We start from the raw sequence: 17,509 nt of genomic DNA, 5'->3' as shown, positions 1-17,509 counted from the left end.
TCATACGGGCGCCTGCGAGCGCTAATTCATAAAGTCATACGTGAGGTTCTTCAGCCCATTGTAGGTTTGTTTCAGGCGTTATCCCGTTATTGGAAGTGTATGATTCACCTTCTGAGAAAACAGAAGCTGCACACAAAAGGAAAAGATTTGCTTTCTCCGCTCTGAAAAGCTGCCGCAAGCAGGGGTCCTATTAAGACAGCTGGAAAGTTGCTTCAGCTTGTTACGCTTGTAAGTTTTATTGGTGACTGGTTTTTGATTACACATTTGAATGCTGTGTGTTCCAGGTTGACGAGTTTTAATTAAAAGGCAATAGTCTTGATTTTAGATTGCTTTGTTGTCTGCATTATGCAGACAATAACGCGTGCAAGTTTTTGTGTGTGTGTTGTTTTTTTTCTTCAATCCGTGTCATTCATTTAGGATACATAATACTACATCTGCATTAAATATCAACTTCGCGCCCTGGGGATTTGTGTCACTTACTGTTAATTTCTTTTAAAACGCATAATGATCGAGTAAACATGGGGTTTTTTTTCTCTTCTATCCTGCAGCTTTCCTCCCGGTCTAATCATTTTTTCTAGTCTGACAGGGTTATTTTAACAGCAATACGAACTTCCAGTACAGCTAATTTCTCTTGAAGTTGGGTTGTGGTTTCAAAAAGCCTGCACTGGGAAAGGTGAGGTTTTACCCTTTGGTAACTGCAGCATCCCACCGGATCTACCAAGTCGCTCCTTTCCACTGATGAAGCTAAAAGCATCGTCTGTAATTTCAAGCAAGGAGGCTGCTCGTGTTCAGCAGCGTTGAGCAGTGTTGTGCAGCTCGGGTCCCCTACGCCAGTGTGTGGCTTTGTTAGTGTTTCAGTGGGCTTGCACGTCACGTAACAGCATTTTATTCTGTGCACACAGTTCCTTAACCTGGCTGTTGCAGCTACGAGGAAAGAGCTCTGTATCTTGAAGCAATAATCCAGAACCACAAAGAAGTAATGACATTTGAGGATTTTGCCGCTCAGGTCTTTTCTCCCTCTCCCAGCTACTCCCTGGGTGGAACTGGTGAGTCTCTGCACGTTATTCTTCTCTTTCGCACTAAGAAGCACTTGAGCAGCAGATGTACACCTGTTTTTTGTAGATAAATGCTTGCAAATTTAAGAAGACCATTCTTCCCCTGAATCAACTAATGAATATCAAAAGGAATGATGACATTCATTTTAATTTGTTTTGCATCAGAGCTATTCACTCTGTTCCTTTCTTCAGCTATCCTGTTAACCCTCGAATCTAGCAAGGTTAATGAACTTTCTCTCAGTAATGTGCTCCGGTTCATTCAGCAGTGCGGGTTTCTTGCTGAGCTGGGAATATGCTGTTCAAAAGCTTTGCCTGAATCGGTGCTTACTTATCGAAAAATAGTTCCTCGCAGTAGAAGCCGTTGCTACTAATGCTAAATGGGGATTATGCTGCTGAGATACCAGGGTCAGGGATTAATGAAAAAGAAATGTAAGAATGGTGTTCCGTTGGAAAATCACAGCCGTGTGCGGAACGCTTGCATTTGCCTTCAGTACGTATGAGCAAATTGCAGGCTTTCTTCCAGCACCTGGCCTGGAACCTGTTCAGTTCTTTCGTTTTAATATGTTAGGTGTGGGTAATTCCACATGTGTGTGTGTACATGCCTTTATGCTGGCGACCATTCATCAGCTCCATTGAAAGATGAGCATTTAACGCCTAACTGTGCGAATTTATTCCTTACGTGTCCCATTGAGGTCTTAAGGTAGCATCCAAAGTCCAAAAGAGCCAAACTTTGCTGTTTTAATTAAGTTTAAATAAATGCGTCTTCAAAGGAAACGCTGATTCTAAAATGCAGATTTCCAGTGCCCTCAAAATTTGCTTTTCCAACCTCAAGAAGTGTATGGTCACTGCCCGTTGGATTCTTGAACAAAGATTCCTTAATCCTCTTTTTACACTCCTTGGGTGAAACTGGCACTTGCTAATTATTTCCCACTACACTTTCGGGTTGTTTAATAGATTATTTCAGACCTGTATAAATGTTGGAGAACATCTGCTCTATTTCTCTCTCGCCTGACTTGTTAGCAAATATCTCCCATCTAAACTGAAAAAAAAAATTGAAGGAAGAAATTAGATTTCCTAAAATAAATCAGTTACCAATAAAATCAGCCGTGCATCATTGTTTAACATTACTGGCTCCAATCCGTGCGTTTTCAGAGCTTTGTTGGGAGATAAGAGGTATATGCATGTCCTTGCATTGGTCGCCAGTAGCAGCAGGCAGAAGGCTTTGGAGATAAGCAAGCTGGCAGAAGTAAAGGGGAGCCAGTGCTATTTACATAATCGCGCCTCTGCTTCCTGGAGAGGCGTCAAGAAACACAGGAATGGCCTCTATTGATCTTTGTTGAACTGGAATACTAAACAACATTAGAAAAGCTTATAACTTAAAGCTTTGATTAATGTTTTCTACATTAAAAAGTAGAACAGCTGTGAATTAAATTCTTTTATACGCTCTGCCAAAAGTCTGAGACAAAAAGAAATTATCAATTTCAATAGAAATGTAGATTTCGTGCCCAGTGTTGTTAGCACTTTGAATCATTTGTCTGTTGATGCATCAGGAGAAGAAGTAGATACCTCAGTATATGTTAGGTGCTCTGCGCATGCTTGTATCTGTTTCTCACTTTCTCTTACAGCGCTCTTACAGATCTTTCTCTGGTGAAATTTAGTTGGGCAGTCAAGGACAGATTCATTTGATAAAGCAGTAGTCACGCTTTCTGAATTAGGTGATGGATGCAGAATTACTTTGCTGATGTCCGCTTGCATTTCTCAGAACACTGTTAGATAATTGGTACTGGAACGTCAGTTTATGATGTCATGAGTTTATGCTTTTTGACCTGCCACTGTCGGGTCCTGATATTCAGGCTCCAAATGTTGGGGCTTCCTTCCCATTGGAGAAGCTGGAGTCTGGTTGTGATTTCTGGGATCAAAGCCTCCACCTGGTCCCGGGTTATCGGTCCTAATTCCTTCTTGGCCAGTGATGGGCAAGGATAAAGAGTCGCAGCCCAGGCTGCAGCCAGGGACTGAGCAGGAAGCTTCACACAGCAGCCGGGTGTTCCTCTCTTATGGGCTCTGTAAGTGACTGTGGGGCAAGAATGAGTCCAGAATAGCCCCACTGGTGTGTGAAAATAGGGTTTTTGTAATGGGACGAGTCCTGGCAAGGATGTGAATCCATGCCTCAGGGTGTGCTCTCTTTGAAGGAGTCTGCCCAAGTTGTCTGCTCCTTACATGTGTGTTCAGTTGAGTATCACTAAGAGTTGTGTTGGTAGCTGCCCTGAAGATGCACTGTTACACCAAGCACTGACCGTGACACATTCAATCAGCCTGGAGGCAGCAGGGGCACCCCATGGCAGGACACCCAGCCGGGTGTGTTTTCCTTGGTGGGTGCTAACAAACGTACCACCAGCATCCAGAGGCAGGGTAACCTGTAGCCTGCTGACTCTGTGTGGCCCTGGTGCTCTCAGAGCTGGGAAACACCAAGAACAGAGCCCAGCAGCACCCCGTAATACGGAGTATTTCTGCTTTGTTTCCCACTCCGAGCTCCACACACAAGGCTGACACTGTCTAGAGAGGACGAGGCGTGCTTTGATCTTTCCTTAAACCACAGTATCTTTCCTTTGAAATCCAGAAGCAACCCAGGTGAAGTCTGGATACATTTGCAGCCAACTCTTCACCCCGTCAGTGATGAGACAGGGCTGCAAAGCAATGTGCTGATGGGATGGCCAAGGGGAATTGCTGTGCAAGTGAAGTGAGGGAAGAGGGAAGAAGTGGCTGGTGGAGAAGTGCATGTATGGTGCTGGCACAGGGCAGAGTTTGCTCTCTTTCTCCCAGCTGAAACTGCCAGCCCTGCCTAGCTTTTAAACTTTTTGGGTCAAATTTAAGGTTATTTCTTCTCTGATCTCATTCTGAGTGCCACTTCTTTCTAATCCTGCCATCACTGCCTGCACTCCTGCGTGATAAAAAGGGTCAGCAAGTACACGTTTATTAAAATTAAGATTGGTTTAAGCAGTCAATGCGGTACAAGAAGGAAACCAAAGCGATTCTATGAACTGAATATGTGGCTGCTAATAAGCCGTGTTTTTGCAGTGTTCCTTGGCTGAGCTGTTTTTCTGTTTCCTGAGGCTGTCTCCAGGGATGCCTCCCCAAGGTTCAGACGGGACGCGGGCTTCTTAAAACACGCCTTTGCTTAGCCTCCCATATCACACATAATCCTGCAGGTGCTTGGCTGTACGCACGAAAATAGCTCCCTTGCTGTTTTCAGGAACAGAGCCTTAAAGTCCCTCTACGTATCACAGATAGCCCAGTCCTTCTTACGCGCTGCACATGCAGGCTGGTGGGCAGAACGGGCGTCCCTGAACTCATTTAGGGGATGTGCAGATTAGGAACAAAAGATGAGAATACCGTCCTTTGTTGTTAAACTGGTACATTACATGCTGTATTTTAATTAGGCTGGGTATGAGAGGCAGCCCAGGAAATCCTCAGTAATCCAACACTACTGAATTATTCTTATCCTTTCCCTCTGCAGATTTCTCTCCTTTTAAAGGATGGGTTTTTAAGCTGCTATCTTTTTCTGTTCTTGCTCCCTCAGCCAAAAAAAAAAAAGGAAAACAATTATTCAACGAAATGCTTGTGTATGCTTTAAAAAGGAATAAAAACTGAACAGGTGCAAACAGATACAAAACGTTCCAACTTCAATTACCTCTGGTGGCTAAAAAGCAGTGGCTTTGTTCATTCGAGACCGGGATCCAGAACTGTGTTAACTCTCAGAAAATGGAAATAGGTGGACCTTCTGGAAGGGAAAAGAAATAGCCCTTTGACCAGAGAAACCCTCATACAGGGGCAGATTTCTGCTTTGGAGAGAACCTCCAGCCCTGCTTTTCAGCACCGTGGGCTTGCAGTTGGTGCTTCAAAGGGTTAATTGAAATGGGCACACTTGACTGCTGAGAGGACTGATCTAATCACTGCCATATCCAAGTGCATCTGTTCACCATGAGGTCATTCTTGTGCATGCTAATGATTTGGAAAATAAAGCATAACGCTCGACGTTATCAGAAAGGATATAGTGTAAATCTTTACTTTTTTAGTTGCTAATCACTATTGTGGGGCCAAACAGCAGGCAAAAGAATCCCGGATTATCGCTTTCCATTTCAGGTTTTGTCTTTTAAGCATCATTTTCAGAGCAGTGTCAGGAAGCCGTGCTGGAAAACTCTGACATGTGGTATCTGTTGATAAATGGGTTCTTTAATGAATATTATAGCATTGCCCAGGAGCAACACTTGAGTTGAGGAACTATAGACGTTTTCAGCATTCCCCGGTTTTAAAGCCCTGGGAGCAGCGTGTGCTTATTTACATAAAACTGAGATTTTGCAGCCTTTTTGTTGAGAAAGTGACACATGCTTCCCTTTTGTCTCTGGGCTTTTATAGGCACAAAATTCTTGCAGAAAACACACGAGGATACAACAAAAAAAGATTTGTTTTTTAATGCTTTTTGCTCAGTGCGGAGCTTTAAGTTTCCCACTTTAAAACAACAGGAATATTCCAAATGTGGTCAGAAAAACATTTTTGACAGAGGCAAAAGAAAACCCAGAAGGGTGACTCTGAGCATGCAGCCAGGCACACAGTGGGGTTATTTTGGAAGCTGGTTGAGTGGTGACTCTTTCTGACCAGATTGGGCTTTGCTGTGTTTTTCATTCTGACTTGTGGAATCAGACTCCACAACCCAAAGCTTGATTATGAAGCAGGTATGTTTTAATCAGTGCTGCGCAGACACCGGGTGCAAGGGGGATATTCCGCCTATCTTGCCCAACGTAGGCAAAAGCTTGGTTCAGATATAGGCTGACCTACATAATCAATGATTTTCCCAGAATTCGTATCCGTATTCATTACATTTCTGAGAGCCCATCAGCATATGGTCCCTCCCTCTTGCACGTGTGCCGTGGGCAGTGGGGTCTCCTTCTGGTGGTCAGGGGATGAAGGCTCATTGTCTTCAACAGAACCAATCCCATCCTGACCCGTTCCTTGTGTAATGTTTCTTCAAGTTTACAATTGAGTTTCGTGATGTTCTTTTTTTATCTGGCCTCACATCCTGCTTACCTGCATTCCTATACCATAGTTAACTCTTGTCCTGTCCTTACTCACATTCCTATACAGTAGTTAACTCTTATCTTGTCCTGTCCTTACTCACATTCCTGTACAATGCTTAACCCTTACCTTGTCCTCTCCTTTTTCACATTCCTATACATACAATGGTTAACCCTCAGTTTGTCCTCTCCTAACTCAATCCCCCCCTTTTTCTTGAACCTAGCAATTTCTTTTGCTAGATTACTCCATTCAGGAAAAGGGAAGTTTTGAAATGACTTCCACTTCCTACTTTCTGCCTTAGCTTGTGCTTTTTCCATTCCTCATAACTATCCCCAGAAGTTTTGCATATTCATAGTACACATCTCATTGCAGTACACATTAAAATGGGCAAGATGATTATAATAATATAAGCCACAGAGATTTGCTTTAGCCATTCAAAATTAGGTAACCCGCTGCTAAGTTTTCCCACAATTCTGTGAATCCGAATGAGGTATCATCCATCGTTACCTGATGCACTAATTTAGTGTGTTCCCATATTGCCTGTAGATCAGTCTCTGTCCTTTTGTCTTGTCTATGTAAGCACAACAGCTCTGATTAGTTATCACACAAACCCATCCCTCTTTGGCTGTTAGGAGATCCAACGCCATTCTATTTTGTAATACAACCTAACTAAGCATTGAAATCTCAACTTGTAATGCGTTGGTTGCATCCACGTGAGTGTTCTCTACATTATCTCTAGAGTGGCCGAAATATGAACGATCGCTTTCTCCAGCTCACTTGCTCCAAGAGATGGGATGAGCCATCTCACAAAGCTGTGGAAACCGGTAGGTTTTTCCACCAAGGGATTTAGTACTCTTCTCACCCGTCTCCAGCGGGTTCTCAAGAACTGTGGTATTTCCTCATGCACCGTGGTCTGAGGTGCCATGTATCCCGCAGTGCATGTTCCCATCCAATTTGCAGGCAGTGCCTTTCGTGCCTGCCCATCCCCACATAACCACCAGCATCCGTAAGGTAATCTGCATGGATTAGACCTACCCTCTTGTTGGGTAGAAGATGTTCCCATTCCCACAATCCCAAGTACATTCTTATCTATAGGCCATGATGAATTTTCACTTGCTCTAGGATCGCGCCCTATGCCCTGCTTCCACCTTGTAGTCTTGTTGAGTCCTGATACTGTCCCTGAATTCCCATAATCCCAACTGCATCCTATACCTTAAATTTCACCACCCAATTTTCACACTAATTTCGCTATCATTTTCCCTATCCACAAAGATAGACTTGGAAGAACTAATAATCAACAGATGGAACCTCGGGCCCTTTCGTAATTTATCCTCCATTCCATACTTACATTCCCCATGTTCCACCCAATTTGGAATTGTCCAATTAAACACTTCTAACCCTTAGACTGGCACCCCCCCCCTGTGGGGAGGACCGTACACATCCAACAACTTGTTAGGTTAAAATTTTGGGCTACTGCCCAAGTAACATTTAGGTAGCTATTATCTTCCCAGGCTAAAGCAAATCTTATAAGGTTAATTACAACGCATAGTTTGTACATTTTTCTTAATTGTTAGTGGGAGGGTCCTTTCTCCCTCACAGTCCATTGCGGTCGGACAGTCTTCTTCAGACAGGTGTAGTGTATCCATGGTATCAATCCTTCCACCTGGGCTGCCCTGTGTGTGGTTAGGAGTACTTCATTAGGTCCTTCCCACCTTGGTTCTAGAGGAGAATCTGAGAGGGATTGGACACACACATAACCTCCAGGCAATACGTTATGTACCGGACCATCCAGGCCTCGTGCCCTGCTATTAAACACCACCTGCTCAATTAATTGTTTTCACAACTTAATTACATATCTGCTCAAAAGTTCCTCCCCTGTTTGTGCAGAAGTTCCTTTTTGTACCGGGTGAGGTCTCCCATAAAGGATCTCAAATGGACTTAGTCCTTCCTTGGTTCAGGTTTTGTTTGAATCCTTAATAAAGCCAAAGGCAGCGCTTGGGGCCAGGGTGTTCGTGCCTCCTGGCCAAGCTTCACCATCTGTAATCTTAACAAATGATTCATTTTCTCTGCTTGTCCACTTGACTGAGGTCGATAAGGTGTATATAATTGCCAATCAACCCCCAGTAACGTGCTCACGTGTTGTACTATTCTGGCCACAAGGTAAGGGCCTTGGTCCAGGAATTCTGAGGAGGTTTCTTTTGGACCCTGCCTTATAAGGCAGACCAATTGGTTGCTTTAGGAATAGCCCTTTCCATTCCTTTTACCACCCATCCTCAGTAGGCTTCTAAAAGATCTCGTTCTGCTCCTCTACCTGGGTCCCAATGAAGGTCCTGAAGATGGAAATGATGTTTTATATCCGCGTTTCCACCCCGCAAATTATCCTCAGCCAGATTCTGGGCTGTTCTCAAAATTAGACACTTTTCCATCTCCGTCATGGAGTCTGGTAATAGCTGGATATCACTCCAGTTGGGATTGTGCTGCCTAATCAAATACTGGAACTGCCGTGTTACTCCCACCGGGTCACTTGGAATTCCTTAGCCACCTGTTTCCAGGTTTCCAGATCAAAAGAAGGGATGGGACCTTTATTAAGATACGTGTCCCATCCGGTCCCACCGCCTCCCTCAGGGGGCCTAAAAGAACACTTTGTTGCCTCCTAGTTCCAGTGGCTATAGGGGAGTCCGGGAGGGTTTTGGGGGAAGAGTCTTCCCTTTTGGAGGGCTCCCTTTGTCCAGTGGTGGGACTCCCTGCCCTGGTGCCTGATAATGGTCCAGTAAATGAGCAGAAGTCTTAACTTCAGTTAGTCTAGTACACTGTTGTCCTACACTGCATGCAGAGCAATGGCGTTTTATCCCGCCGCTTCCTGCTGCCCGCTGATCCTTTTCTAATGCTAACACTAGAGGATCTCATGGTGCCCCCATCCCACATTCTCTTTGCCACTCAGGATGATTCCTGAGAGTAAAGAACATACCAGCATATGCTGCCTCATCCCATTTACCTTAAAAATAGCATCAGTTGCAGAATGGTATTGTACTTCAATGTCCCGTTCAGGGGCCACTTTTCCCCATCATCCAATTTATACAATAACCACCACTGAATACAATATTTTATCAGTTTTCTTGCTTAGAGTGCCCCCAGGACCCCCTGCAGTATTTCACCAGTGTACCAGAGCACATCTGAGGGATGTTCTTTTAGGTGTTTCCTTTCCCTGTGAGCCTCCCATAATGTTGTCTCACTGGTTCGTAGTTGCCCTAAGGTTTCCACAAGTAACTCTTCATACTCTAAAATTTCCCACTCTAGAATTTCTGGACACAAACAACACCACCAACCCCGATATATTTCTTCACACACTGGACGGCATATAACATAAATGGGGCAACACTCATTTTCCAGGTGGAATGCACACCTTTCCTCAGGCCCCTCTTCCCAATTAATAAACCCCCATCGCTATCCCGATCTATAAGCTTCATACACACACAAAAACACATATGGATGGACAGATGACACAAAGAACAACTTGTTGCTGCGTCCATCCTCGGCCGTTTCCCTGGTGGGAGCATGGAACCACAGCTCAGGATTCCTCTTTCACTCCGTGTCTCAGCCATGTCTCACTCACACCACATGCACACAATGCCAGCTGAATCAATCCTGCACGTGTGCCGTGGGCAGTGGGGTCTCCTTCTGGTGGTCAGGGGATGAAGGCTCACTGTCTTCAACAGAACCAATCCCATCCTGAACATTCCTTGTGTAATGTTTCTTCAAGTTTACAATTGAGTTTCGTGATGTTCTTTTCTTATTTGGCCTCACATCCTGCTTACCTGCATTCCTATACCATAGTTAACCCTTATCTTGTCCTGTCCTTACTCACATTCCTATACAGTGCTTAACCCTCAGTTTGTCCTCTCCTCACTCAACACATGCTTCCCTTTTGTCTCTGGGCTTTTATAGGCACAAAATTCTTGCAGAAAACACACAAGAATACAACAAAAAAAGATTTGTTTTTTAATGCTCTTTGCTCAGTGCAGAGCTTTAAGTTTCCCACTTTAAAACAACAGGAATATTCCAAACGTGGTCAGAAAACACATTTTTGACAGAGGCAAAAGAGAACCCAGTGGGGTGACTCTGAGCATGCAGCCAGGCACACAGTGGGGTTATTTTGGAAGCTGGTTGAGTGGCAACTCTTTCTGGCCAGGTTGGGCTTTGCTGTGTTTTTCATTCCTTGTCTTTGCGTTTTGCCTGAAGATCTGTAGGATGTTGAGGCAGTTCTGCCTGCTGGGCAGAATAAAAGTCTCTCTGAGTTCTCTCTAACACTTGTGCATCATTTTAGGGAATATTTTTAGAGCTGAATATTTGGAAATACACATCTGAAAGCAAATAGCTGTGCCGTGATACTGCTTACAGCAAGCATGGCATGTGCCAGGCGTTGAGTTCCAGCAGTACAAGCGTGCTGCCTGAAATGGAGCAAAGGAGGCAGGGCTGAAATCAGGATGTCACGGAGGATGCTGGGATGCTGAGATCCTGCCTCCCATCGTCTCCAGTTGCAGACTTCCACGTATGGATTGGACCGTTCCCTGTTTGGCCACTTGTAAATGGCTTCTTGTGTGCTCCAACAAAACATGTTCCACAACTCCACAGCCCCCACACACAGAAGCATCTTCCTTCCTTTGGGTGAAATGCTCTCCTGGCCATGGCTGCTGCTTGATAGCAGAGAATCAAAAGATTCCCAGTGAAATTTCCTGTTGGACCAACCTGACCTAATGTTGGGGGCTTCTGCAAAGCCCTCACAAGTACTGTTTCTCCCCAGAGGTGCCTGTCAGCAAGACACGAGGGGTAAATCCACCCCACATGGTGCACTCCTTCCCTCCTTCTCACATGCTGTCACCCAGGCTGCAGGGAGGGGAACTCCACACCACTGCTGCTGCCGTGGCAGCTCAGACCCTCTGCATTTTGCAGGATGTGAGCTGTGTGTCTGTTGGCAGCGTATTCTTATGAAAGAGAAGCACTCTGTCTGGTGGTATTCTCTCTTTGCAGAGGGATCCATCACCCATTTGTGGGCACGGTGTGTGTGTGCAGGGGATGGGTCTGTACATAGAAGTTACTTTTCACTTGTATGGCCCAGTGGTAGGTATGTTGTTCACACTGTGATATTTTAACCTGGCCACAGTGTAACAGCAGTTCAGCCCTCCAAGAAGCCTCCAATCTTACCCAATTTCAGACTTTATCTGCTAGCAGTGTTGTTGAAATGAGAGGAGGCTGAATGCCCGGGCTGCCACATCTGCACATTTGGCAGAAGCTGAAGAGGACTCGCTTTGGGCACCATTTCCTCCCCACCCCTGACCAGCAGCACACCTCGGTCACCCTCTGTCCCCATGTCCCCCCAGTCGGCTCCTGGCCCCATGTGCACCGTGGGTACGCTGCTCCTGTATTGATACCATTTTGTGTTCTCTCCCTTTAGATTAGAGTGTGTAACGGTCTCGTTACGCTAATTGCCGCAGGTAAGAGCCGTGCTTCCCGCAGGCCATGCGTCGCGCTCCATCGCTAACGCTCTCCTCCTTCTCTTCCACCTCCTCCTCCTCCTCCTGGTGCTCTGCCCTTGGGTTTGGGCTTTGTCTCTGCCTCTCACTAAGGCTGGGCTGCACATCTCACCTGGCTCCTCGTGCTTTGAGACCCCCCTGCTTGCTTGAGTTGTGAATTTGGAAGGGCTCAAGCCCTCCCGTGACCCACCTGCGAGCCAAAAGGAAATCCATTTTAGCTAATAGCCATCAAAGCTGCTTGTTGCTTCTTACAACTCCTAATTCCATACTGCCTGTGTACCCTCTGGAGCAAACAGCCTCAGAAGGGCCAAAAAATAAAAGGGTGAATCCTCCAAGAAGGCCCTTAGCAGCACCTCGCCCTCCCAACAAACTTGCAGGCTTCCCCTGCGAGGAGGCGAAGCAATTAGAGTTTGTGCCAGACGGCTTGCAAGTGGAATTATAATATTTGTATGAAAGCCTTTATCTTTTGTGGCTAACTCTCGCTCACTCTGCAGCTGCTGTCTCCCTATCAATCACAGCCAGGGGCCGCACGCGCAGCTCAGGACTCGCTGGGGGAAGGCTGGGACTGCAGGAATGTGCGGGGCTGCGGGGCTGCAGGATGGACGTGGGGCTGTGGGACGTGGGGACGGGAGCTCCTGACCCACATCCTGCCTGCAGCCTTTCACTCTCAGCGAGGCATTGTGGGGAGCGTGCATGAATATTGCTGCAGCTCGTCCTTTTGGGGGAAACTGTATTATTTTGACCATCTGCCATGCCGCTTGACTGCAGGAATGTAAAGTGTGACACCTCCCTCGCACCCCCTCCTCCCCGCGCTGTGAACAACACCGCAGGTTTTCTTTTGAATCCTGAACTGACAGCTCCACATTTTTCACAGAGAATGCCTTTGCACATTAAGTCATGTTTTTCACCTTTTTTTTTTCTTCTTTTTAATGCGGTATTTCCCTTTCAGTCAGTTGTCTTGAAATATAAATTTGGGACTGAAAGGTTCCATTTGAAATGCCAACGCCAGGTTGTAAACCAGCTATGGGATTTCAAAGGAGCAGAGTGGGCTTTGGACCTCAGCATTGCAGAGTTCAGTGCCTATTCGCCAAAATACCCGCAGTTACATAGAGCAGGGCCCCAAGATTTAATCCTTTTAGTAAGGAAGCAAAATGAGGCTCAGCCTGTGCTGGACAAACATTGTTGAATTTCCAAGCTCTGAGCAGTCCCAAGATTCATGCAGGTTGTCCCACTGTACTGGTGCACTTCCAACACAGCCAGAAAGCCCGGCTGGGAGCAGGCAGCCAGGAGGCACAGCCCACTGCTGAGCTGGAAATAGGTTTGTGCCGCAGCACACGGCCATCGGAGCGCAGAGGTGCTCAGCCACAGCCATTAGGTTGGGCTCCGAGCACTGCTCCAGGCTTGCAAGCACCGGGGCACAGCACCTCCAGGAAAAAACACACAGAGACTTAGTTACAACAAGATTTAAAAACACTGCAGCCCAGGGGAGCTAATGAAATAACACTGACACCGAGAAACGCCTTGGGATGGGTGGAAACCCCAGCAGCAAGAGCAGCGCTGTGTTGCAGCATGCGTCGGTATTCCCCGTGCGCGTCTGCACCACAGCCAGGCAGGAGCTGCACACACTCCAGCTTTATTCACTGCCCTACAGTTAATAGCTGTCCCCTCAGCTGTGCTCATTCAGACAAGCCATAACCGCCTCTGGGGAGGTGCTGGAGAAGGAAGCCCGTGAGCACGGTTCCTGATGGGGGTCCACTTGCAGTAGTCAGAAAGACCCGAGGTTCTGTATCTGCAGAGCGGCTGTTGGGATGCGGACACGCACTGCTTGTCCCTGTCCTCAGCCCGCCTTCCCCTGCCCGCTGTCTCTTCCAGGCTGCCTCACCACCAGCACCAGCGCCGACCTCGCCGTCCCCGCAGGAGCAGAGCCAGCAGAGCTGACCTCAGCGCCGCGCAGCGCCGGCAGCAAAGCCTGCGGGAGGCTCCGCCGCTCCGCCAGCGCGCTCAGCAAGGCTCCCAGCTGACACCCTGCACCCTCCAGGGAACCCCTCGCCACACACCAGGCTCTGCTCCTTGCCTGAAGGACCCCCTGCTCGGGATGGGCGCTTGTTGGAGGGAATGGGCAGCAAGCACTTTTCCCCCCACCTCATCGCACGAGGGCACGGAGCAGCGCTGATGCCCGTTGCCTCACGTCGTCTCAGAGCACTGATTTCAGTCATTCCGTCCAACGAATTGTGGGCCGGGGGGTTGTGACAAAGCAGAACTGAGCTTTGTAATGATGAGGCACGTGCCGGATGTCCTCCTCCGCAGCATGGGCGAGTGATGGGGTGCTGCTCAGCATCTGTTCCACCTCTGCTCCCGTCCTGTTTTCAGCAGCCATCCGTGGCAGTTGTTGTGCACGGAGCAAAGAATTAGTGATAATCAGAGAGGCCCATTTATCTGAAATTCAGGAGGCTGCTGCCAATTTCATAGAATGGCGGCACCTGCTCTGAAATCGCTCCGTTTACCCGTGCTATCTTGTTCAGGGTCATCCATCACCACCTATTGTGGAGCATCCGTCCCCACACCGAGGACGCTGTGGCAGTGCACGAGCTGGGCTGCTCTCTGTGCTGCTGCCCCAGTGCAGGGTGAGCCGTCCCCTGCCTCCACATGTGGTTTGGAAAGGAGTCCTCTTCCTCAGCCCTGCCCCCAGGGCTGCTTCATCCTCCACAGTAACGCTTGCAGTGGCTGTGCAGTGTGAACTGCTGTCCACATGTGGAGAAACACCCAGCCACGTTTCTTTCAGAAGATGAAATGCTGCACATCTGCCTGACTGCTTCTCACCAGGGTGTGACTCACCGCGGGACGGCGCGCTCCCCACGACACCACTTTGCCTTTTCACAACACTGGGGCAATAATCTGCAAGGGGAAGCATCTCTGATGAGCTAGAATACAAACCCATCTGAAGGCTCCCAAGGAAATGTAACGTCCTGATGGCACTTTGTGTAGTAAGCAAATCTTTTGGATGGGAAATGTACTTCACTCTGCACGTGTCACAGGTTTCCAGGGTGAAAACTCACAGCTCCTGCTCTAGCTTCGGGTTTTGGATGTTGTGGACACTGGTGTGTCTGCCCAGTTCCTGGGTGTTGCATCAGATACCTCCGGCCTTCCTCGTCCTCCTCAGGTCTCACTCCCGTTGCTTTTTTGTTCAACTGTTGTTCAATTTTTGTGTTTTTGGGGTGTTGTTTTTCTTTCTGAAACGCCACTTAGCCTTGAAGCGCACACCTCTGAACTCCATGTGATGTATCGAAGTGATGGGAACTGAATAAAACGCCCCGCTGTGCCGTCTGCTTTTGCACTTCCTACACGTTCACACGAAGGACTGCTGTCGTGCCACCACTCCATGCTGCTGCCGGGTGGATGCAGACAAGCTCTCCGGGCACTGATGGTGGCAGCCCTGCCATGGGGCTCCACGCAGCAGTCAGCTGACGAGGCACACGGCTGGGGTTGGGGTGAGCGCAGCACTGCTGCAGGCACGGAGCTCCGCGTGCCGAGCGCTTGGAGTGCCGCTCCGCCTGCCTGCCTCACCCTTTGCTTTTGTTCCCTACCGATCGGGGGGGGGGAAGTTGGAAAATAAAATGTGTATTTTAATTTATTTCATTTTTCGCAGCGGAACACACCAGGCTGTCTTGTTCTTCAGTTACCCAGTGGTCTGAAATCATTTCAAAGGCGTTCTGAGTAAAATGAGCCGTTTCTCTTTGGAGCAATACTCATCCCTCTTTCAGGGGAGGATTAATAATATTTTCCCGATGTCAGAACAACATCGACTTGTGAAAATTCAGCATTGGTTGCATACTGTGCAGTCAGACACGGAGCTGCTCCGTTCCCCCTGGTGCCTTGAGCAGAGTGAAGCCACACCGTGATGGTGCACTGTGATGCTGGAGCTGCCATCCCAGCCAGGGCAACTGGGGGAGAACGGGGAGGGCTCTGCTGGGCTGAGACCTGCAGAGCTGCTACTGAACGTTACTTCTGTACGGCTTAGGGACAGCTAACTCAGAGGATTCTCTTCTAGTGAATAAAAATTGATCACAGAAATGTGTTTGTCTGTTTCTGTCACCACCTAAAGGAGAGGTTTTGTTTCTCATAGGGTCACAGAATGGTCGGAAGGGAGCTCGGCATCAGTGACAGCACCATCGCTGGCTTCTTCGGAAGGGGCTTGGAAGCTCTCACTAATAGTAATTACAGAGCATTACCAAGCCCCAGAAGACATTCCTTCTATAGCATTCATTGCAGGAGATGCGTGATGACAAGGCTGCCCTTCCTAAACCGTGTAATGCCTCATTGCTGGGAATTTGCATGGGCATTAGAAACAAAACCTTTCTAGCGGCGATTTCCTGCTCTGCGGAGACATCGCTTAAGAAAATGAAGGGGGTTTGTGTGCTCAGTCATAATTATGTCAGGGTGCTTAGGCATTAACACCCGCTTATGCCAGCGGGAATGATACGGGATTATTTGGCAGTGGGAAAAGCTGCTTTGAGATCTCTCTTTTTCTGAAGTTCTCACTTCAATCCCCGTTTGCACACCTTGCCGTGTCCATCAGCTGGGAGCACGGCATCGCCCCACTGCTGCACCCAGTGTCACACTGCCACCGCCGGCAGGGACAGCCTATGGGATGTCACAGAGCACATCAGCTGTGTCACGATATGCATCAGTTACACACGAAAATATCATTAACGGTATACGCATGCTGTATAATATTGAGTGCACCATGTAACAGGATATACGATAAGCAACCTGACCTAGTGGGTGGCAACCATGGCCACAGCAGGGGTTGGAACCCCGAGTCCCGATCCTAAACCTCACCCATAACCCTAACCCTAACCTGGACCTACGTTGCAACACCCAGTCCCAAGCTGTGGCGCTCAGTCTCGTGTTGTGATGCCTGCTCCCACATCACAACTCCCTGTGCACAGAGCCATGCATTGCCCAGCACTGCAGGATGCTGGCACGCCAGCAGCAATGTCTGACTGCTTTTCCACTCATTTAGAATCAGCAACAGCTTTTCAGCAGGTTGATGGGAAGGAAAGGAAATCCGAAGGCAAAGTTCTGCGGGCCCATTTCTGGATGATTTCCTGCTTCCCGCCTCCCTCCTTTCAGCAACCGCTGTGCCTGGTGCTGCTCCCAGTGAGCCCTCCCAGCCGATGGCTGTGGGAACGGCTGCTGGTCCCAGCCCTGCTAAAAGAAACGCTGAGCAGCGGCACAGCAGAGAATCTCAGCTGTTCCCCCATCAGCCGCCCGTGCTGATGGCACCGCAGGGAGAACTGCGCAGCGCATCGCCCGGCGATGGTGTCGGAGCTGCATTTCTCAGCACCCTGAAGGTTCCCGTAATTAACCTCCCCGCTTCTTTTCAGTTTGCAAACAGTCCATTTCAGACCATGTGTTCAGCTCTTTGTGCGCTCCGATGGGGGCCAGACCCAGCATTCTGCAAAACAGGCCAACAGATCGGGCCGTGCATGCAGCACAGCCTCCGTACCTGCGCTCCCACTGCCTCAGAAATGGGAAATTGCCTTTCAGGTGGGATCAGCATTTTCTCATGCGCCCAAACCTGTTCTCTCCAGCTGAGCTGGGAGCCCTCAGCAGATTGATTTGTTAGCTGACAGGAGGCTTTGTTTGCACAGCGCCGGCCGCTCCTGGCTGCCGGGTGGTGAAGAGATGGCACCGGGAAGGAAACACCTGGTGCTCCCTGGGGCTGCGGGGCCACATCGTGTGGGGCTCACAAGGGGTGAACCCCGGTTCTGGGGGGGATCTGTGGCAGAAACTTGCTTCCCCAAACCCTAAAATTGCCCCTCTCCGTGCTGCTCCCCAAGCACCAGCCCC

At 48.3% G+C, this 17,509-nt stretch overlaps 1 protein-coding gene across 4 annotated transcripts in view; it reads left to right on the top strand.

The window, feature by feature from the left end:
- Positions 1-13,642, top strand: part of RALGAPA2 (Ral GTPase activating protein catalytic subunit alpha 2) — a 118,080-nt gene extending 104,438 nt beyond the window's left edge. For 3 of the 4 annotated variants that reach the window (XM_048937183.1, XM_048937185.1, XM_048937182.1), the window contains one exon: positions 925-11,568. In XM_048937183.1, the coding sequence (XP_048793140.1) occupies positions 925-1,126 (202 nt within the window). In that variant the 3' untranslated portion in view covers positions 1,127-11,568. The other variant, XM_048937184.1, reaches the window with a different exon arrangement.
- Positions 13,643-17,509: the final 3,867 nt, after the last annotated feature.

Source organism: Lagopus muta, chromosome 2 (assembly GCF_023343835.1).
Source record: "Lagopus muta isolate bLagMut1 chromosome 2, bLagMut1 primary, whole genome shotgun sequence".
NCBI classification, from domain to species: Eukaryota; Metazoa; Chordata; class Aves; order Galliformes; family Phasianidae; genus Lagopus; species Lagopus muta.
This window is presented reverse-complemented; position numbering and strand designations above follow the sequence as displayed.